The sequence below is a fragment of the Ovis canadensis genome, chromosome X (assembly GCF_042477335.2).
Source record: "Ovis canadensis isolate MfBH-ARS-UI-01 breed Bighorn chromosome X, ARS-UI_OviCan_v2, whole genome shotgun sequence".
Classification (NCBI taxonomy): domain Eukaryota; kingdom Metazoa; phylum Chordata; class Mammalia; order Artiodactyla; family Bovidae; genus Ovis; species Ovis canadensis.
In genome coordinates, this window is record NC_091727.1 from 32,782,368 (window position 1) to 32,806,305 (window position 23,938).

The 23,938-nt window shown below is 37.8% G+C and overlaps 2 protein-coding genes across 8 annotated transcripts in view; one reads left to right on the forward strand and one right to left on the reverse strand.

Annotated features, from left to right (window-relative positions):
- DMD (dystrophin) overlaps nucleotides 1–23,938 on the reverse strand; it is a 2,687,035-nt gene that overhangs the window by 1,143,704 nt on the left and 1,519,393 nt on the right. The gene's annotated exons all lie outside the window — the stretch shown is intronic.
- On the forward strand, nucleotides 19,696–23,724 carry LOC138930965 (E3 ubiquitin-protein ligase RLIM-like). Its single transcript, XM_070291497.1, has 2 exons — nucleotides 19,696–19,939; nucleotides 22,046–23,724. Exons 1-2 carry the CDS (start codon nucleotides 19,696–19,698, stop codon nucleotides 23,722–23,724), a joined length of 1,923 nt encoding a protein of 640 aa, XP_070147598.1.

Genomic DNA, 23,938 nt, shown 5'->3' on the forward strand with positions numbered 1-23,938 from the left:
AAATTTAACAAGAATCAAGTTAACACAACTTAATTGGAAGATCAATAAGATTTATTAAATCTACTATCCCAAGTGAGATTCTGGAGTTAAACTAATGACAGATGGCCACTTCAATGCCTCAGTCTAAGGAAGAAATACCCTTATAAGAAATAATAAACCCTATCCTTCATTAGATATAATTTTTGTTTTAGTGTTAAATCCTAAAAAGAATATGCCTCATGGGGGCATCCTCTGATAACACAAAGTAAAGTGATAGGATTATTGAGAAATACAAAGCAAATATAAAAATTATTTTTAATGATTTTTTGATTGATCTCTAATGGAGTCTGAGTAAATAATGTTAAAATAAAATTGGGAGATTGAGACTGACATATATGCACTACTATATATAAAATGGATAACTAATAAGGACCTATGTATAACACAGGGAACTCTATTCTGTAATGACCTATATAGGGCCCCCTGGTGGCTCAGATGGTAAAGAATAATGACATAACATTGGAAAATAATATAAAAAAGAGTGGATATACGGACATGTATAACTGATTCAGGCTTCCTTGGTAGCTCAGCTCATAAAGAATCTGCCTGCAATGTGGGAGACCTGGGTTCAATCCCCCAGTTGGGAAGGTTCCCTGGAGGAGGGCATGGCAACCCACTCCAGTATTCTTGCCTGAAGAATCCCCATGGACAGAGGAGCCTAGGGGGCTACAGTCTATGGGGTCACAAAGAGTCGGACGCAGTTGAGCGATTAAGCACAGTACAGCACCTAACTGATTCACTTTGCTAACACATTTTAAGTCAACTATATTCCAATAAAACATTTAAAGTAAATAAAATAAAATTCATAGTATTTTTTTCTGAGGAAGGCAAGGTAATGTCATCCTGTAGCTTTCTGGTGTAAGGAAAGATCCTTGACTTTCCAAAGGGAACAATGGATAGCCAGTCCTTAGAGCTACAGAATTACAAGACTGTAGGGTCAGGGGCTACCTAGAAGTTATCATAGAGTTGGAGTATTGTCCTTAAATATCACCTTCAGGCAGGTTTTTGCTAGGAGTAAGACAGCAGAACATCTGTAACTGTATGAGTGAGCTCTATCTGAGAAAGACAGGTGCACTTTGGATACTGAATGAGTAGGTGCTTATTAACATACCGTTAGGAAAATAGAGAAGCCTGACATGTGCCCAGATGAAGACCTTTTCAGTGTCACAAAGAAGTGAGCTGTGAGGCTGCCTTAAGACTAAGCTGGGACCTTCATGAAGCAGCTCTGGATCTGTTCAACAACACTGAGACATTTTAGGGTCATACATTAGGATGCCAGTTCTCCAACACCACAATATATACAATATATCATGAGTCTTTGGTTAGTTATAATAGCTAAAGTACAGATCACTGCAAATGGACTCATCTTGTATAAATGTGAACAGATTCAAAGAATGATATAGTTGTCATTTGCATTATGTTTTTATGAGAGTGAGCAGTATGCTGGAAATTGCCCCTGACCCATATTACCATCTCATGTAAGCTCTGTATCTACCTCTGGACCATCATCCTAGTAGGCATTAAGAGTTACCCAATGAGGACATGAGAACACTAGAGCAGAACTTCCATGGACATTTTGATTGGATGCAGCCTTGTCTTCCGCTCAGCCTAGGATAAATTCCTATTGCTCGGAGTTGGCATCTTAAAAAGCAGATTTTAAATGTGTTTCTTGAGTTTGCTTAAGTAGACAGATTTATTATTACTTAAATACAGCTTTCTTTTTTAAAAAACTGGAATATTATTGACACAATATTTTAATATTTAAGTGTAAAAATAATTGCTTTGAGATCTGCAGAATGATATGTAGCCTATTATTTCTTGATAACTTTGGAAGAGCTAATACAACAGGAAGCAGATCTTAAATGGAATGAGGATTTTATAATGGAAAAAGAGCAAAATGACAAGGAAGTTACTAAAACATAGTATATTTCCATGTGAAAATAGATTTCAACACCCATTTCAAAATAATGATAACTTAGATTCTTCTCTCCTTCAATAAGATAACTCCCCCCCACTTACATATTTCACCTCTCCCAGAATTACTTCTTCCACAAAGAATTTTCCAGAATTACAATTACAGAATTAATCTCTTTTTCTTCAAAAATGGAGGAAATTTAAATTGGAAATTAAGTTGCATTTAATTTCCAGTTTAGCATTTTCATCTTCGAAATTAACCAAGCCGTGGGCAAGGTACATCTGAAAACGTTAAACCAAGAAAGGGGAAACCTGTCATCTTTGAAATATAAAATGGTGCTCTAGCTTCCAGTAAAGTACTGTCCATTATACTCTTGTTCTTCTTTTCCTCTAGATTTTGCCTCTGTCATTTTCGAAAATGCTATTAATGCTACGTTATGAAATACACTTCATATCATTTTTATAAAATCAAAAGAAAAAATCTAAGACTATATATTATCATAGATGCTACCTGTTATTTAACATGAAAATTTATTTGATATGTAATTTTATATTCATATTGCATTATGTGTATATAATGCAATATGTATAGAAAATTACCCTAGATATATTCAATTCTTTACATCCTCAATGTGTGTAAGATAATCTAATATATTCTCAAGACAAATGCTATTTTGTAGTGTTATTTGGATGATGTACCATTAATGAACATGAAAAGGAGAGGTAAATGTGATCAGATTCCTCTGTTCTGGTAAGACTCTGCATTCCATATGAGGTCCTATGAATGTTGCATAAATACCATAAACATTTGGCATCTACTGTGATAACACAAGGTTGATGTTTTTTTTCTGTATACATATATATAATTGTACTTAGAAGATTTTCAATATATTCAACATCTAACATAGGGTCTGGCACATTATTTGACCTTAATATTATGCCAATGAATGAATGAGGCAAAGAAAAAATGAGTAAGTACACAGGAAAGAAACAAGTCTTTCATTTATTTTAATTAGAGTGGTATTTGCTATAGTGGTATAGTATCTGACAAAAGTTAATCATTTCTAATACTTTAAAATCATTTAATAGGTAGTTTTATCCTGTAAAAGATCTTTTGCTATTGTCTGTCATCTGTAATAACTAGTTCATTCTTTAGTATAGCTTTCTTTCCATTTGACAAGTCTAACTGGGGAAAGAATGAAATTAACACTTACTAGTGCTAAACATTGATATAGCTTTGAATATTCATAAGGATCCTGGAAAAGAAGATTCCTTTATAGGAATCTCCAGGGTAGATTCTCTGAACAACTTTCCCAAAAGATAGCTTGAATACAAATCAGTTTAATTTCAAAACATAGGTCTTACCTCAAACTACACCACCTCCAAGAACAGCATTTTCTTAGTTTTCATGGGCCCTGATAAAGTATCCAAGATGTTCTCAGTAACCTGGACCTTCACAAAATGCCAACTGTGAACAAGTGAAGCATTTAGAACTATGGGTGGCATCAAAGTGCTATGGGGAGATTTTTTACTTTACTTAGTACCCACCTGGATTAGATGCTTTGAGGAAAATAAACTAGTGAAATTCAATCAGCTGGGTAAATGTTTGGATAAAAGATAAATCCTGTTTGAACAAGCAAAAGTCTTTATTCTTTTGATCTATCCGTTGAAGTCAAGCAATTATCATATAGCTAATTCTAAAAATAATCATCATATAGCTAATTCTAGAAATAATTATATTTACTTTAATTAATTATTAGTCTGGTTATTAGAGAGTGAGAGACTAAAAAATACTGTTACTGGCAATATGTAGGTGACATTAATTTATGCACACATCAGTGCAGTTTACATTTCTGCATTTTACTAGCTTACCTCTGATATTTGCAAACTAAGAGCTTCATTTATATCTATAAATGATGTTAGATTCCTAAATGATGAATGTTTAAGTATCTTTTTAAAATTAGTGTGTATGAATGATTTTTATCGGAAGCTTTCTTAAAAATAGTTACTATCATTATAGCAAGATGAACTATTGGAATTTTCCAGGAGTTACCAACAAATACCTACTCTTAGAGATACTGGTCAGGGGTCTCTAAACTGATTTTGTAACCACTAAAGAAGAACTTGGAAAAACTTGCTACCACTTGTGGATTTTTAAATCTGCATCTGGAATTTCTCATTCTTAGCTTAAATGATTGCAAAGGACATTATTTGAGTCACACTATAAATATAGATAAATAAAAGATATATACTTACACTTGAATGATTTTATTGATCACCTGTTACAATTTACTCAAACAACAAATGTATATATATTGAATTTTTTTTTCTGTCATTCATAGGCTCTACCATGAAACATTTTTCTTTGTACTGAATTATCATTGTTGTTGTTTAGTTGCTAAGTCGTGTCCAACATGTTTGCAATCCCATGGATTGTAGCCCGCCAGGCTCCACTGTCCATGGGATTTCCCAGGCAAAAATTCTGGAGTGGGTTGCCATTTCCTTCTCCAGGGGATCTTCCTGAACAAGGGATCAAACCCACGTCTCCTGCACTGGGAAGTGGAGTCTTTACCACTAAGGCACCAGGGAAGTGAGTTATCATTACAATTATAAAGCATATATATTTGATCAAAGGGATATACATGTATGAAAACCTTGATAAATAACATAAAAATAAGGTCTTGTTGAAAATGCTTCTCTTGATAAGGAAAATAGGGATTTAACAACTAATTTATAAACCTATAGAAGAATATATGGGGCTTCCCCAGTGGCTCAGACCATAAAGAATCTGCCTGCAATGTGAAAGACCTGGGTTTGGACTCTGGACTGGGAAGATCCCCTGGAGAAGAAAATGGCTACCCACCCTTCTATATTTGCTTGGAGAATCCCATGGACAAAGGAACCTGGTGGGCTACAGTCCATGAGGCCACAAAGAATCAGACAGGACTGAGCAACTAACACCTTCAGGTACAGTGAAGAGTACAAAAGAAAGTTGATGACCTTAGAACTACCTGTGCCTGCTCCTTGGAAGGTCTTCATGCATCCCCAGGTTACACACACACCATTGTGAGGACAACTATTTTAAGAAATTCAGTCATTGACTTTGACAAGAAATATGAACTGGCATACCCAAATCACCTGGTAACTTGTATGTGCACTTCTTCAGTTGCATCTTCTAGCTAAATGGTTATGTGTTAACATAAGGAAAGTTACATATCTGGAGGAATTAGCCTTGTTGGAATTTGTGCCGAAGTATAAATTCTAACATCCTCTCTCTCTTTGAATGTGTTTTTCAGTAGAAAAGAAGATAGTAATAAGAGGCAGTCTTGTAGTAGAGGGACATAGAACAGGAAAGCACACTCTAATGCAGGGTCAGCATCGCAGTAACTGTGTAGCCTTAGGTAAGCTTCTCAACCTTTTTGAACCATCATTTCTCTTCTCTAGAGGTCTCAGTCAGGCTGCACCTTAGACTCAGCTTTAAAGAAATAATGATTCACTTGACTAGAGCAAAACTCATATTTCCCCATAGCATTTTTCTTTAAATTATTCAGATAACTCTTCAATGTCTCTTGGCAAGATTTTCTAGTGCTTGAAAAGTTTATTATTGCAGCAAATCCCAGAGGAATCAGCAGGTAACACTAGACTCAATGCAGCGTGAAGTGCTCATAGGGACAAGTGGGTTTGGTAACAATAAGTTACCCTAAGAAGAGCAATTTAAGTGTCCATCAACAGAGAAATAAAGAAGATGTGGCACATTTATACAATGGAATATTATTCAGCCACAAAAATCCCAGAAATAATGCTATTTACAGCAACATGGGTGGCCCTAGAGATTGTCATACTGAGTGAAGTAAGTCAGACAGAGAAAGACAAATATTGTATGATATAACTGATATGTGGAACCTTAAAAAATGGCACACATGAACTTACTTACAAAATAGAAACAGAGTAACAGATGTAGAAAACAAACTTATGGTTTTCAGGGGGTTAGAGGGATTGACATATACATACTACTATATATAAAAGAGATAACTAATAAGGATCTACTCTATAGCACAGGGAACTCTACTCAGTACTCTGTAATGAACTACATGGAAAAAGAATCTAAAAAAGAGTGGATATATGTATAACTGATTCACTTTGCTGTACCTGAAACTAACACATTGTAAATCAACTCTACACCAATAAAAATTAATTAAAAAAAAAGACACAATGATGCCCAAGCCTCACCCCTGGGAATTTAGGTTTGATAAATCTGGGCTGGGACCTGGATATATGTTTCTTTAGCACTCTCTGGTTAATTCTAATGTGAAGAAAAGATGTAAAAGTCAAGGCTGGACTCACCACTCATACAGTCTTTTCATAAAAATGTAATATGTGCCTAAGCAAGGTTTCAAGTTTTCTGTAGAGGTATCTACATTTTTTACTGGGGAAAAGTTGGAAGCTACTTGAAGGAAATAAATGTTATGTTTGGGTTTATCAATCTTAAAAAAAATTATACAAAAATGATGCATAGTAGAGAAAGCTATTTAGTCTATAAGGAACTTTTTAAAAATAGAATAAACATACAGTACAGAGACATCCATAAATTTTGTTGTTAGTAAAGTTGTATCATGCTTTTAACATTTCACACAGCGGCATATATCCCTTCATTTGGAGATTTATAAGTGCCATAGGCTTTCCCACTTCCACTTTTTCTGCCTCTTAGAGATCCTAAAAGTTAGTAATAAACAATTAGTTCTACTCAGGATACACATCAAAAATCTATTTCTTTCTTCTTACTGAAGAAAAATCTCAGAAGGAAAGTAAATCAGCCATTTAAATGAACAAGATCTGAAATAATTGAGCTAACCCAAAAAAGAAAATCCCTCAGGAGGTGAAATTTTCTTTTTCTTTTTTTAAAAGGAGATCCTTTTATTTGAAAAAGAGATTTGAAAATAACAGGAAAAGGCAAATTAATGAATGAATTTAAATATACAATAATAAAGAAAGAGAAGAGATATATAAAATCTGATTTTTTTTCACTTCAGCATGATTTTTTTTAATTTTTTTTACCTTTTTTTTTAAATTTATTTTACTTTACAATACTGTATTGGTTTTTCCATAAAGAGTGAAGTAAGCCAGAAAGAAAAACACCAATACAGTATACTAACACATATATATGGAATTTAGAAAGATGGCAATGATGATCCTGTATGCGAGACAGCAAAAGAGATGCAGATGTACAGAAAAGACTTTTTGACTCTGTGGGAGAGGGAGAGGGTGGGATGATTTGGGAGAATGACATTGAAACATGTATACTGTCATGTAAGAAACGAATCGCCAGTCTATGTTTTATGCATGAACATTTTCTTTTAAATTAAAAGGTGAAATCTGACATACCACACTGCTTTTGTTGTTGTTACTATTTTTTTGCATTACCCTGATGCTCAGAGTGAAGAAATATGGATGTACTTTATATGACTATATTTTATAGACATACATATTCTATTTTTTTTCAATTCATCTTTCCTTAAAGTGTTTGTCCTGCTACTTTAAATAACTCAAATTTCTCAGGAAATTTAACTCACTGTTATACTTTACATGTTTCAGCTAATGCAATGTGGACTACTTGATAGATTCTGCATTTTTAGTTCATCTTTTAATCTATAAGTAAAGTTTGATAATTAAATTTAAACATTGAGCTAAAAATATCATAGGGCTAAGGGCTCCTTTGTGTTAATTTAAAAAACAATTTTTCTTAAAGATGATAAAAATACTCTAATCACAAATAATCAACAAATTCTATTCTAGTTTTCCACTTGATAAGATCATTTTGTTCATTTGATCATTTTGTTGTGAATTCCTTAGGAATGATGGGGGATAAGTAGATATATCTATAATGTGAGATGTATATATTTGGGAAATTGTGTTAAATGTTGGTTTCCTATTTTGCTAAAGCTTGATTTATTTATGCAAGTGATTACTCTGATATTAAAAAGTAGCTCTAATTTGAACATTCAATATCTTTGCTCCTTAAATAAACAGAGATTAAAAATGGAATTTTATCAATGTTGAGTTGGTGCATCTTCTTACAGAGAGGGAGGTAGAGAATTTCTGTTGTATAAAAACCAAGGAAATCAAAGCAAAACTTGTGATGTTAGGGAAAATATCAGATTTGATTTCTTAGAATGACTCTGGCTTTTTCAGCATTGATTATCTAAAGGGAGATAGATATACCACTATGAAATATCTTTTTTTAAAAGTAAATTCAAAAATAGAGATTCAAGTTGTAGCACCAACTGATGCAAAGCATGAGGGACCATCAAAAAAAAAAAACTAATCTGAAGCATTTTGTAAAACTATGCCACAAATCAATATTTTAGACACTTTAAAGATCATCCCTTTGCTTTTCAACCTTCACACTTCAGAGACAGGGGATATATATGTTTATATCCTCTCTGTTTCTAAAATAAATCATTTCCAAGTTGGCACTTCTTTTATAAAAGGGCCCACTGCAAATGTCAATTTTTTCTATGGCTAACCAGAACCATACCTGTGGGAGAAATGAGCAGACAAGAGTAAAGATGTCATTCAGGGTCATTTCCTATATTTGTATCACAGGAAAGCATTAAACTTATTGCACTTCATTTCTTAAAGCCATTCCCCTCCACCCTCACACCTCCTTAAGAAATGTGAGTCAGAAGTGATCCAACTGGGAAAACTCTATGCAAGGATTTACACAGTTTTAAAAAGAGGTATCTATTTGTATGAAAAAATATATTGCAGAGCACAGTTCTATGAAGGACAGTAAATGGACCGAGTTAGTTTCTGCTGTAAAAACAGAAACACAAAGATCATGGGGAAATTTAACCACAATATGTTATCAACAAGGTAAAAATCCATTTAATATAAAGCCTCTGAGGAACAAAGGGAACTTGCTTTGTTTATATCAGACAATTTAAAATTGTTTTACCCTTAAAAATAAAAGTATAAAAATTTCAGATTCAAATATTCTTTTTCTTTTGAATTGCAATTAAGCACAATCAGTTCCTGGGATTGGGATAAATGAGGTAAATGGCATAAACTGGATTTACAAACACACTATTTAAATTTAAACAAAATTTCTACCAAATATAAATATTTCAGTAATATTCTATAGGAATTATAAAAACTGAAATAAATGTTATTTATTTGAACACTGCAGTATAATCAAGGGCACTGATTGGGTCACCTGCATTTCTGGTAGTGTTAAATTAAAATCTGTTACTTAGTGCTAAATGATTCCATCAAGAAGAAAGAAACAGTAAACCAAACAGAGGCATAACATTTCTGTAAATCTTGTATATAATTATTACTAGGGGTGATTAACATTATTTCATATACTTATAGGCTATTTGCTTGACTTTTATAGTATCCTTTTAGCATATTAGTAATGTAAGCCCCCATTGGTCAGACTTTTGTAAATACTTTTTCTAAGAATACCATTAATCCATTTTTTTTACTTTGTTTATTGTTCCCTTTGCTATATGGAAGCTCTAAACTTTCAGTGAAATCTGTGTGCCAATTTTATGTTTTCAGGATTTTTGGCCTTGCTAAAACTCTCTCTCATCACATGTTTTTAATGTCCTGTATCTCCTTTTATAATTTTTATGAGTTTATGCTTCTAGTAAGTTATTTTTACTACATGGAATTTATTTTTGTTTACCAGCCATTAAGGGTATACCATTGTTTCCACCATATGAATAATCAGTTACACAATGGCATTCATAAAATAGTATATGCTATTCACACAGAACTGAAATTGCCTCTCTATCTTATGTGGATATTTTTTTAACTTGCAGTTTTAATTCACTGACATATCTGTCAAGTCCTATGCCAGGAAGTTATGGTTGTCTCTACAATCACCTGCAGTCAAAGTATAGTCAAGATCTGGAAGGGCAATTAATTCCATAATATACTTCTTATTCATAAAGTTCTTAGTGTTTTACACACACACACATACAATGTTCTTTGATACAAACTTAAAGTATATGCTATGTGGACTGTCACCGAAAAAATAAATCACATGTTTTCTTCTTTCTCTTCGTTGTTCCTTTTACTGTGCACCAGGCTTAATTTTAAAGGCTTTTTCCAGGGGCGGGGAAGGGAGGAATAAATTAAGAGTTTGGGATTAGCAGTTATTAATTCCTATATATAAAATAGATAAACAAGGCCCTCCTGTATTGCATAGGTAAATATATATTCAATATCCTGTAATAAACCACAATGGGAAAAAATATGAGAAAGAATACACACACACACACATTCTTCCTGTCTCCTTCTCTCTCTAAAGATAGGTACATAGATAGATAATCTGAATCATTTTGAAGTATACCGGAAACTAACAGAACATTTAAAATCAACTATCAGTTCAGTTCAGTTCATTTCAGTCATTCAGTTGTGTCCGACTCTTTGCGACCTCATGAATCGCAGCACGCCAGGCCTCCCTGTCCATCACCATCTCCCAGAGTTCACTCAAACTCACGTCCATTGAGTCAGTGAGGCCATCCAGCCATCTCATCCTCTGTCATCCCCTTCTCCTCCTGCCCCCAATCCCTCCCAGCATCAGAGTCTTTTCCAATGAGTTAACTCTTCACATGAGGTGGCCAAAGTACTGGAGTTTCAGCTTTAGCATCATTCCTTCCAAAGAACACCCAGGGCTGATCTCCTCTAGAATGGACTGGTTGGATCTCCTTGCAGTCCAAGGGACTCTCAAGAGTCTTCTCCAACACCACAGGTCAAAAGTATCAATTCTTCGGCACTCAGCCTTCTTCACAGTCCAACTCTCACATCCATACATGACCACTGGAAAAACCATAGCCTTGACTAGACTGACCTTTGTGGGCAAAGTAATGTCTCTGCTTTTCAATATGCTATCTAGGTTGGTCATAACTTTTCTTCCAAGGAGTAAGCGTCTTTTTTTTTTTTTTTCCTACAAGCAATAAATGCTGGAGAGGATGTGAAGAAAAGAGAACCCCTCTTACACTGTTGGTGGGAATGCAAACTAGTACAGTCACCATGGAGTAAGCGTCTTTTAAAAAACATAAATGCTTTTTCCTACTTGAATTCTTATGTCCTCGAAAGAGATTAGGAAATGGGCCACCTTCTTAACCCTCTTTCATACATGATAAAACTGGGCCTGAAGACACTAAGTTGGCTGTTAAGTAAGTAACTGACCAAGATTTCAACTCCCAAAAGCCTAAATCTGAGTTCACACTTGTGGGTTAGGAGCCTTTCATCAATATTCCTGTAGCACTGATAACACTATATTGATTTTCATTTAATTTTTTTTAAATTAGACTACAGCCATTGGAGAGCAAGGGACATGTTCCATGGTTTCACCAAGACCAACACCAGCTTTGTTAGAAGTCACCTCCTCAGAAAAGAGCTCCCCAGGGACCACCAATTCTCAATCAGGGATGTTTTTGCTTTCTCAGGGACATTAGGCAATGTCTGCGACATTGCTGTCACAACAAGAAGGGTGCTATTTGCCTTCCAGTGTGGAGAGGTCAGTGAAAAAAGTATGTTCAACTCTTTGTGACTCCATGGACTGTAGCACACCAGGCTCCTCTGTCCATGAGATTCTTCAGGCAGGAATACTGGAGTGGGTTGCCATTCCCTTCTCCAGGGGATCTTCCTGACCCAGGGACTGAACCCATGTCTCCTGCATTGCAGGCAGATTCTTTACTATCTGAGCAACCAGGGAAGCCCTGATGAGTTGTTGCTGTTGTTCAGTTGCTAAGTCCTTTCCGACTCTTTGTGACCCTACAGACTGCAGCACGCCAGGCTTGCCTGTCCTTCACTATCTCCTGGAGTTTGCTCAAATTCATGTCCATTGAGTTGATGATGCCATCCAACTATCTCATCTATATTGCTAAATATCCTATGATGAACAGGCACACCTTAGGAAAGAATCATGTTGCTCAAAGAGTCAAAAGTACAGAGGCTGAGAAACGTTGTCCTAGACAAATTTCAGAACCACTTTTGTGCCTAACTGTGCAGTTATCCAATGTTTGTACTTCTCACTCACTGCATTCTTAATGCCATCCATAGACTAAAAACTCCATCAGGGAACACATCTATCTGTTTTGTTCAATGCAATATCCCCTCTAACTTAAACAAGTTACTCACTGAGTTGAATGAATGAATAGTGGATAACTTGTTTTAGGTTTCACAGTGAATACATGGTATTGTCAGGCCTCTCTAAGCATTTAGTTAAGATTATTGCTGTCCTCTAGCTAGACATATGTAAAATATTTTATATGTACTTCACCTCAGGGTTTTCATTATCATGCTGTTATTTACAGAGTCACAAACTCTTTAAGAGGTATCATCTACCATTGAAAAAAAATAAATTTATGCCTTTCATATAGGTATGCCCTAAGATATATGTGGCAAATTTATCAAGTGAGACATAGGTTAGAATACTGTGAAACCTTGAGTTTTGTTAGTTCTTTTCTATGCTAATGTTGTTAAGGACATTGTAACTAGCTTTCTAAGGCTCTCTATGGGCTTCCCTGGTGGCTCAGATGGTAAGGAATCTGCTTGCCAGGCAGGAGAACTGGGTTCAATCCTTGGGTCAGGAAGATCCCCTGGGGAAGGAAATGTCAACCCATTCCAGTATTCTTGCCTGGGGAAATTCCAGGGACAGAGGCATCTGGTGGGCTATAGTCCATGGGGTTGCAAAGAGTCAGACACGACTGAGCAACTAACACAAGGCTCTGTATAGGGCCAAGCAACTGCTTGAAACAGAGTTATCCTCTGATCTGCCTGACTTCCTTCTCTCACCATTTATGAGTTCCTGATATCTTCATCCAGTTTCTCTCAGTCCCACCTTCTCCGCTGCCTGTCTTTTGTTGGGAGAAAAAGACTCAAAGAATCACAAACTCCACAGATTTTTAAGGTCACATCTCCTAACCACCTAACTGATTTATAAATCCTTAAAAAAAAGAGCAAAACACTCCCAAGTTCCAACGTCCCCTCATCTTGCCTATGTTCAAACATCTTCAGTGCTAGAAAATACACTATTTCTTGAGGCATCCAATTTCTTCTTTTGGAGAGGGTTCTTTTTTCAGTCAAAAGCCTGCCTGCCCATAGCTTAAATCCAGTAGTTTCGGATCTGTGAATGTCTTGGGGCTACTCAGAACAAGATTAAACTCTTACCTATGTAATAATCCTTCCAATGTTTGAAGACGGCTATCACAACTCCTCTCCTTCAGGTTAAACTTCCCTGATCCTTCATCTGCTGACACAATTTCAAGGCCTCTCCATCTCTGAACAGCTTCCATCCTTTCTCTGAGTGGTTTTAAAAATTTATCATATCAATTTGACCATTCTTTCATTCTATTAATCTATTCTGGTGAAGGAACAGGGAAAATCTGAGTGAGAATAAGTGAATACGTTTCCCTCCATTTTTTCCTTCAAGTTTTTAGTGAACAATTTTTCTTTGCGAGATACCATGCTAGTCCCAGGGAATACGACTGTGGGCAAAACAGATGATTTTCCCTCTCCGAGTTTACAATTATACTAGGAAAGAAGGGCGCAGATCAAAACACGCGTAGTTAAAATGACATTATAGGGGTTTTCCTGGAGGCTCAGTGGTAAAGAATCTGCCAGCCAATGCAGGAGTCATGAATACCATCCCAGACTTGGGAAGATTCCACACGCAGTGGAACAACTAAGCCCGTGTCCCACAACTACTGAGCCTGTGATCTAGAGCCTGGGAGCTGCAACTACTGCGCGCACATGCTGCAAATACTGAAGCCCGTGTGCCCTAGAGTCTGCACTCTGTAGCAAGAAAAGCCATAGCAATGAAAAGCCTGCACACCACAATGAAAATAGCCCTTGCCTGCCACAACTAGAGAAAAACCCATGCAGAAACAAAGACCCAGTATAGCCAAAAATAAATAAACACAATTTTTAAAAATAAAAATGACATTATACATGTGACAAGTGTTACCAAAAACTCTAAGAGCATATAATAAGGGGGCCTGATTTCAAAATATTATCTCACATAACTGTCACCATATTGCTGCTGCTGCTGCTGCTAAGTCACTTCAGTCATGTCTGACTCTGTGCGACCCCATAGACGGCAGCCCACCAGGCTCCTCTGTCCCTGGGATTCTCCAGGCAAGAATACTGGAGTGGGTTGCCATTTCCTTCTCCAACGCATACATGCTTGCTAAGTCACTTCAGTCATGTCCGAATCTGTGTGACCCCATGGACAGCAGCCCACCAGGCTCCTCTATTCACAGGATTCTCCAGGCAAGAACACTGGAGTGGGTTGCCATTTCCTTCTCCATATTACCATGACTCAATAATTATTTTCACTTTATAGATCAATAAACAAAATCACAGAGGTGTTCTTAACACGGATACCTCAAGGAGAGTTCCTGGATTCCTCATCATATCAGGTAGATATTGTCTGCAAGATTCAAACCAAGCTCTTCATGGTCCTCTCTCTTGGATTCTCTGACACCCTGCTTCTTACTATAGGCCAGGCAGGAGAGTCAACCAGCAAATCCAGATGAATGAAATATACATTGAACAGGGTAAAAGGCTTACAATCACCATGATAAAAGGAAAAAGCAAGAATAAACACAACTTTCAGGACTGTCAAAATAGCCAAAGGCCACTGAGCTGTCTGTTAGTACAGACACCCCCAACCCAACACAGACTGCATTCATATCCATGTGGAATAGCAACATTCAGCAAACTGAGTAAATTTTAAAATTTTGAGCCATTATAATTGACCCTTAAACAAGAAGGAAGTTAGGGGTGCAGACAAAGATCTGTGTATTACTGACAGTTGGCCTTCTTATCTGTGGTCCTGCATACATGGATTCAAGCAACCATAGATGATACAGTATTATAGTATTTACTGCTTAAAAAAATAGCATATAAGTGGACCTATGTCATTAAAACTTGTGTTGTTGAAAGGTTAATTTTACTTACCTTCCAACACATGACATATTTTCACATGTGAACCTTAAACGTACTTACGGATTACAGTGATATAAAGTAAAAACTGCTATATTTCTCTTAGTTTTATGGCTAGTGGCCTTTAGACTCTGAATATGTGTTAACTAGCATGGCTACTTTGGAAAGTTTTACTAGTATATGTGGACCATAATGACTAAAAGGTGACAGATGAATTGTCTCCCATTCCTATCAATCAACATTCTTAATGGAGCTATATTTGAGCTATTAGTATAAGATAACAAATTAAAAACACTGTTAATTTTTAGTTTTTCTCCTGATTAAATACACACATTCCCAAAGACACACTCAAATGATGAGCAACAAATATACTAAAATAAAAATAATACTTTGGAACATTCCCCAAGTCTGTCAATATAGTTATATGTCTTTTGTATATCCTTTCATAGATCTAAGTTCTAACACATCCCTTATATTTTCTGCATTCATTTTAAAATAAAAGTTTTGCCGATCAACCTCTGCATGTGTACTGACAGCACTTTTAGTGGTTCACCTTTGTTATTCTTCTGATAACATGCCCCAAATAAATCAATCTCAACTGTTAGAAAGCAAACAAACATTTTTTTTTCTTTTTCAAAAAAAGAATGCATCCTATGGGAAATAAGGAAGGCCAAAAGTAGGTTTGAAAGAGTGTGTAACATGTGGTGGTCAAACATCATGTGTGGCGGTCAAACATCATGGGACTCCTGACAAATACACTTTCATTTTGACATCTTAACTGATTCTAGTCTGTGGTAAGGGTCTTTAACCTGGCATCAATGAATAGGACTTAGGAAGGTCAATGGATCTTGGGAATAAGAAGAAAATAATTTAAGAATCTTTGTCCTGTAAGCCAGACTTTACTCTCATTTCACATTCAGAGATTTTGAGACTCAGTAATGTGCCCACCTCATAGATAATTGGCACACACAAGATTGTATATGAGGCCAATCTTACTCTAAAACCTATGCTTGCTCTACCATGTCATATCACTTTCTCCCAAAGCTTCTAAGAAGTCAAAACCTCAAAAGCTATTAAAGAGCAACGGAAATAGACTTTATACTATGCAGCCATTATCGGGAACTAAGTTTTTATTGTGAGTAAAATGTTCAATGATCTAAAATGGACTCAACAACATGCAAAATTATCACACCATGATGATGGCTATAGAAAGAATCTTCAGTTCAGTTCAGTTCAGTTTCAGTTCAGTCACTCAGTTGTGTCCAACTCTTTGTGACTCCATGAATTGCAGCACGCCAGGCCTCCCTGTCCATCACCAACTCCCGGAATTCATTCAAACTCACGTCCATTGAGTTGGTGAGGCCATCCAGCCATCTCATCCTCTGTTGTCCCCTTTTCCTCCTGCCCCCAATCCCTCCCAGCATCAGACTCTTTCCCAATGAGTCAACTCTTCCATGAGGTGGCCAAAGTACTGGAGTTTCAGCTTCTGCATCAGTCCTTCTAATGAACACCCAGGAATGATCTCCTTTAGGATGGACTGGTTGGATCTCCTTGCAGTCCAAAGGACTCTCAAGAGTCTTCTCCAACACCACAGTTCAAAAGCATCAATTCTTTGGCACTCAGCCTTCTTTACAGTCCAACTCTCACATCCATACACATATGGATAAACCATAGCCTTGACTAGACAGACCTTTGTTGGCAAAGTAATGTCTCTGCTTTTTAATATGCTATCTAGGTTTCTTTTAATTTCATGGCTGCAACCACCATCTGCAGTGATTTTGGAGCTTAAAAATTAAGTTTGACACTGTTTCCCCATCTATTTCCCATGAAGTGATGGGACCAGATGCCATGATCTTCATTTTCTGAATGTTGAGCTTTAAGCCAACTTTTTCACTCTCCTCTCTCACTTTCATCAAGAGGCTTTTTAGTTCCTCTTCACTTTCTACCGTAAGAGTGGTGTCATCTGCATATCTGTGGTTATTGAGATTTCTCCCAGCAATCTTGATTCCAGCTTGTGCTTCTTCCAGCCCAGTGTTTCTCATGATGTACACTGCATATAAGTTAAATAAGCAGGGTGACAATATACAGCCTTGACATACTCCTTTTCCTATTTGGACCCAGTCTGTTGTTCCATGTCCAGTTCTAACTGTTGCTTCCTGACCTGCATAGAGGTTTCTCAAGAGGCAGGTCAGGTGGTCTGGTATTCCCATTTCTTTCAGAATTTTCCACAGTTTATTGTGATCCACACAGTCAAAGGCTTTGGCATGCACACACACACACACACACACACACACACACTCACACAAATACACACCTAGCATGCAAATTAAGATTGCTAAACTCCAGTTCAGTTCAGTCACTCAGTAGTGTCCAACTCCTTGTGACCCCATGGACTGTAGCATGCCAAGATTCCATGTCCATCACCAACTCCTTCAGCTTGCTCACATTCATGTCCATCAAGTAAGTAATGCCATCCAACCATCTCATCCTCTGTAGTTCCCTTCTCCTCCCACCTTCAATATTTCCCAGCACCAGGGTCTTTTCCAATGAGTCAGTTCTTCGCATCAGGTGGCCAAAGAATTTCAGCTTCAGCTTTAGCATCAGTCTTTCCAATGAATATTTAGGACTGATTTCCTTCAGAAATGATTGGTTTGATCTCTTTGCAGTCCATGGGACTCTCAAGAGTCTTCACCAACACCACAGTTCAAAAGCATCAATTCTTTGGTACTCGGCTTTCTTTATGGTCCCACTCTCACATCCATACATGACTACTGGAAAAAATGATAGCTTTGACTAAACGGACCTTTGTCAGCAAAGTAATGTCTCTCCTTTTTAATATGGTGTCTAGTTTGGTCATAGATTTTCTTCCAAGGAGCAAGCATCTTTTAATTTCATGGCTGCAGTCAACATCTGCAGTGATTTTGGAGCCAAAGAAAATAAAGTCTCTCAATGCTTCCATTGTTTCTCCATCTATTTGCCATGAAGTGATGGGACCAGATGCCATTATCTTTTTTTAATGCTGAGTTTTAAGCCAGCTTTTTCATTCTCCTCTTGCAATTTCAACAACAGGCTCTTCAGTTCTTCTTCTATTTCTGCCTTGAGTGTGGTGTTATCTGCACTGAGGTTATTGATGGTTCTCTCAGAAATCTTGATTCCAGCTTATGCTTCATCCAGCCTGCAATTTCACGTGATGTACTCTGCATAGAAGTTAAATAAATAGGGTGACAACATACAGCCTTGACGTACTCCTTCCCCAATTTTGAACCAGTCCATTGTTTCATGTCTGATTCTGTTGTTTCTTGACCTGCATGCAGATTTCTCAGGAGGCAGGTCAGGTGCTCTATCCATCTCTTGAGGAATTTTCCACAGTTTATTGTGATCTACATAGTCAAAGGCTTTAGTGTAGTCAATGATGCAGAAGTAGATGTTTTTCTGGAACTCTCTTGCTTTTTCAATGAGCCAACAAATGTTGGCAATTTGATCTCTGGTTCCTCTGTCTTTTCTAATTCCAGCTTGAACACCTGAAAGGTCTCGGTTCAAGTACGATTGAAGCATGGCTAGGAGAATTTTGAGCATTACTTTGCTAATGTGTGAGATGAGTACAATTGTGTGGTAGTTTGAACATTCTTTGGCATTGCATTTCTTTGGGATTAGAAAGAAAAATTACTTTTTCTACTCCTGTGGCCACTGGCGCGTTTTCCAGATTTGCTGGCATATTGAGTGCAGCACTTTCACAGCACCATCTTTTAGGATTTGAAATAGCTCAACTGGGATTCCATCACCTCCACTAGCTTGGTTCATAGTGATGCTTCCTAAGGCCCACTTGATCCTGGTCATCTGGTTCATGAATATCTTTTTTGTATGGTTCGTCTGCGTATTCTTGCCACATTTTCTTAATATCTTTTGCTTCTATTAGGTCCATACAATTTCTGTCCTTTATTGTGCCCATCTTTGCATGTAATGTTCCCTTGGTATCTCTAATTTTCTTGAAGAGATCTCTAGTCTTTCCCATTCTATTGTTTTCCTCTATTTCTTTGCACTGATCACTGAGGAAGGTTTTCTTATCTCTCCGTGCTATTCTTAGGAACTCTTGCATTCAGATGGGTATATCTTTCCTTTTCTCCTTAGCCTTTTGCTTCTCTTTTTTCTCAGCTATTTGTAAGGCCTCGTCAGACAACTATTTTGCCTTTTTGCATTTCTTGGTGATGGTCTTGATTACTGCCTCCTGTACAATGTCACAAACCTGTGTCCATAGTTCTTTAGGCACTCTATCAGATCTAATCCCTTGAATCTGTTTCTCACTTCCACTGTGTAAATGTAAGAGATTTGATTTAGGCCATTCCTGAATGGTTGGGCTTCCCTGATAGCTTAATCTGCGGGGGGCGTGGTGGGGGGTGGAGGTGGTGGTGGTGGGGCGGACAGTGAAGAATGGTGCTTGGTACATTATAAACCCTCAGAAATATTGGTTGCTTTTGAATGGACTGAAACCCAACCTGAATCCAGTCCCTACTCAGTTACCTAAGGAAGACAATGGATGCCTAGGCAACGCCTAAGCAAGTTGTGAGGTAGAGGCGGGTCTCAATTATTGCCTCACCAGAGGCTGCAGAGCTGAGGTGCAATAGCGGAGTAGCAGAGCAGCGGGGAACCTAGGCGGATGGTTATCCGACTGGGTGTGTTCGGGTCACTCCCGGGCGGAAGTCGAAGCTGAAACTGCTTGAGAGCGGTTTTTGCATTTCAGCCCTATGTCATGAAATTCAGATAATTTCCCAGCTGTTCATCGAGATGGAAAGCTCAGATTCCGACGATGAAGAAGACAGAGTCTCGGTCCGACACAGAGGTCAGACAGACCGATTGGCTCGAGAAGATGATTACTACCGATTCGTAAGTGATCTGAGTGAGGAAGATTACATACTTATGAGGGACAACAATTTGCTCGGCCCCCTAGGTGAAAGTACGGAAGAAGAGATGCAGAAGAGGCTTCAAATAATGAAAGAAAATCTACGACGAAACTCAGATGAAAATACAGGTATATTTCTCTTTGGGGGGAATAGGATGGGATGAAAAAGGAACTTCATAGTGTTAATAATCACTTCATAATAGTAAATAGTAAATTATACAGAAGTGGCATGCATTATTTGGTAAGGTACTTCTCATAAAAAAGAACTGACATTTACTTGGTTTGCGGTAAGAATGCCAGGGTAGGTTTTTTTCCCTGATTCACATTTGGATTGTTTTAATTGGGAAATAGTGTGAAGTAGACTATTGGTTTTTGTTTGCTGGTTGGTTTTGTACCTCAATGGAAAGGTCCTCCTATGTCCCAAATTATTTTCTCTATCTATGAAAGTGATGGAGAAGGCAATGGCACCCCACTCCAGTACTCTTGCCTGGAAAATCCCATGGATGGAGAAGCCTGGTGAGCTGCAGTCCATGGGGTCGCTAAGAGTCGGACACGACTGAGCGACATCACTTTCACTTTTCACTTTCATGCACTGGAGAAGGAAATGGCACCCCACTCCAGCACTCTTGCCTGGAAAATCCCATGGATGGAGGAGCCTAGCGGGCTGCCGTCTATGGGGTCGCACAGAGTCGGACACGACTGAAGTGACGTAGCAGCAGCATGAAAGTGAATGTCGCTCAGTCGTGTTAGACTCTTTTTAACCCCATGGACTATGCAGTCCATGGAAATATCCAAGTCAGAATACTGGAATGGAAGGGATCTTCCCAACCCAGGGATGGAACCCAGGGATGGAACCCAGGGATGGAACCCAGGGATGGAATCCAGGGATGGAACCCAGGGATGGAACCCAGGGATGGAACCCAGGGATGGAACCCAGGGATGGAACCCAGGGATGGAACCCAGGTCTTCCACTTCGCAGGCGGATTCTTTACCAACTGAGCCACAAGGGAAGCCCAAGAATACTGAAGTGGGTAGCCTATCCCTTCTCCAGCGGATCTCCCTGACCCAGGAATCCAACTGGGTTCCCCTGCATTGCAGGCAGATTCTTTACCAACTGAGTTATGAGGGAAGCCCTCTGTATCTATATAGACATGTAAAAAAAATAGCAAAAAGAAATATTTTATATTTTGATCAAGTAGTTCTCAACTGGGGACAGTTTTGCTCTCCCCCACCCCAAGGGACATTTGACAATAGCTGGAGATATTTTTGGTTGTCACAGAAGGAGGCATGGGTGTTACCAGCATCTAGTGGGCAGAGACCAGGGATGCTGCCAAATATGACACAATGCACAGGGTAGCTCCCCAAAATAAGAATTGTCCAGTGCTAAAATGTAAATAGTTCTAAAGCTGAGAAACCCTGCTGGAACCTCAGATATGGTGCCTTCTCTCCCAGTGTAAAATAGAGGATTTTACTACCTAATTAAGAGGATACTATAATACTTTGGTTCCAGAATATGGTCTTATATGCACCATGCTAGGTTCAGTCTATTCATTTGATCTGATGTTCAGCTTAATGCCAATTAAAAATCTTGGTAATATTAAGAAGTATTCAAAATTCAAATACTTTTAATCCTATAAACTTTGCTTATATTTGGGCAATAATCTTGTATTTTAAAACAACTTATACGTTATCAAAAGCATATAGGAGCCTAGGAGTAGTAATGTTGGAGACTAATGAGAATCAGACAATAGTATCAATTGAATTAAATACTAGCACTGTACCTTAACTGGTGTTTACCTGGTTTAATTGCTTTGGTGTTTTGACAGTGGACTGAAAAAAAATGTTGTCTCTTGACATTCCTCCCACAGTGGTATACAGGGCTGTGTTTATGACAAAATATTGAAAAACAGACTTCCTTCAGATACCCTTTGTAAAAACCTCTCTAAATTTATCTAGGATTAGTGTACTCTTTTTCAGATGGAATTGAAACTTCCCTACCTTTGCTTATAAATCCAGATAACAAAGCTTTTAAAGTATTAACTTTAAAGTTAAAGATAATTAACTTTTAAAGTATAACTTATAAAGTAAATGTGAAATCAGTTGAAAACATCTGAGTGTTTAAGTTCTCATTTTTGTTTGCTTTCTAAACAAAGTTTCAGAGTGCTGCTATTTTATGATAGTTCCAATTTTGGTAGTTCTTTTATGGCCCCTCCCCCCATTTTTTTAAATTAACAGATAGAGGAGATGCTTCAGATAATGAATCCAGTGAGGACTCTCTTCTAGACTGGCTTACCACTTCCGGACAAACTGAAAATGTGACAAGTGAACAAAAAGAAAATCAGTCTTGGAGAGAAGAGAGCGAAATTAGTGCTAACAGTGATGAGCTCAGATTTGGCTTAGAAAGCAATCTTGAGTGTGATGATGAAAACTCAAATCCAGAAAATGAATATGTAGCATCTGCAAAACTTCCCAGAAGAGAAGATACGGAAGACAGCCAAAGGCAAGTGGAAAATCCACAATCTGAGTCACTATTTACAACAGCGTCTGCATCAGAACACGATACAATGGAAACATTAATGGAAGTCCCACCGACTAGAAGTCAGAGACGACCAAGAAGTAGGAGCCCAGACTCTCGGAGAACGAGAGCAAGGACTGACAGTTGGACACCTCCACGTACACTGTGGGAACTTTTTCAAAGAATGAATGAAGATATACCATCTCAGACTTTTAAACAACCTCTCATAAGTGAGAATGATACATTTTCTAGAACTGGGCATGAAGAAACATTGAGACAGCAAATGCCTGGACATGAGCTGCAAAATAGGGGTCTTACTGAAACTTCTAGAACTAGGAATGCTGTTCCTGGAGAATGTTATTCAGACACAACGGGCAGTAGTGAATCTTGGGAAGTGAGGGAGACAAATCCAACCAGACCCTTCAGTCCTTGTCCAGTTAATTGTCCAGCATGTTCTCAGAGATACAGAGAAGTTAGTAGAACTCAGCTAACATCGGACTTACCAAACACCACCACCACTTCAGAAAGCGAGCAAGAGGAACGGGCGCCTATGTCTTCAGATTCTGATGAGGCCAATGAGAGAGCTTATGCCAATACCATCAGAAATTCCGTTCATAGAATTTTAAATACTAGCTTAATTGTAAATACTAGCTTAAGTACTAGCGCAAGTGGTATAATGTCTGTTACAACTCAGACTATTTTATGTCAGACAATGACAGTATTTAGTGACTCAAGTAACCTTATGGACAGTGGCAGTATTTCAGAGCATAGTGTCTCACGTCCAAGTGAAAACATGGGAAGGGCACAGTCACCAAATGAAAGACGTGGACCTAATGGTAGTGATAGAAGACCTGGTTCTGCTTCAAATGCTAGCTATGATTCTGATTCAAGTTTACTAATGATATCAGTTTCAAGCCCCTACGATATTTATGGTGCCACATTTAATCAAATGTCTGGTTTTAGCTCAGGTGATGAAGATTTGGAAATTAGCTCACCGATGTTTGAAGACAGTGAAGAAGGAAGCTCAACAACAGGCTTCTCAGAGACCGGGCAAGAAGATGGACGAATGACCCCAATAATAGATGACGATAGCGACTCTGGGTCTTCCCTTAATCTGGAACAATTTCTCTTATTACATGAAGCAGACCCACACCAACCTACAGGCCTTAGCGAACTGCAGATTGACAACTTGCCTATAAGATTTTCTGAAGAGGAAGATGCAACTAAAATCTGTACCATTTGCATCACAGAATACACTGCAGGCAACATGCTACGCATCCTACCATGCTCGCATGAATACCATTATCAGTGCATTGATCAATGGCTGGCAGAACATTCAACCTGCCCTATTTGTCGTGGGCCCGTGGTGGACCACTCTGAGGCAGATGATCCTATGTGAGATCTGAATTCTCGGATATATAAAGTGTTACAGTGATGGACAACTGTCAGCTGTGTCATGTCCACTTTTAGAGTTATTTATGTTTAACAACTTGAATCTACATGTAACAATTGGAACTGAATTACTTGTTCCTGAAGAAATTATTGGGCTTTCCCAAATTTCTGTTTCATAATAAAAGGAAATATCAAAAAGTCAAACAGCGTTATCCTTTCTG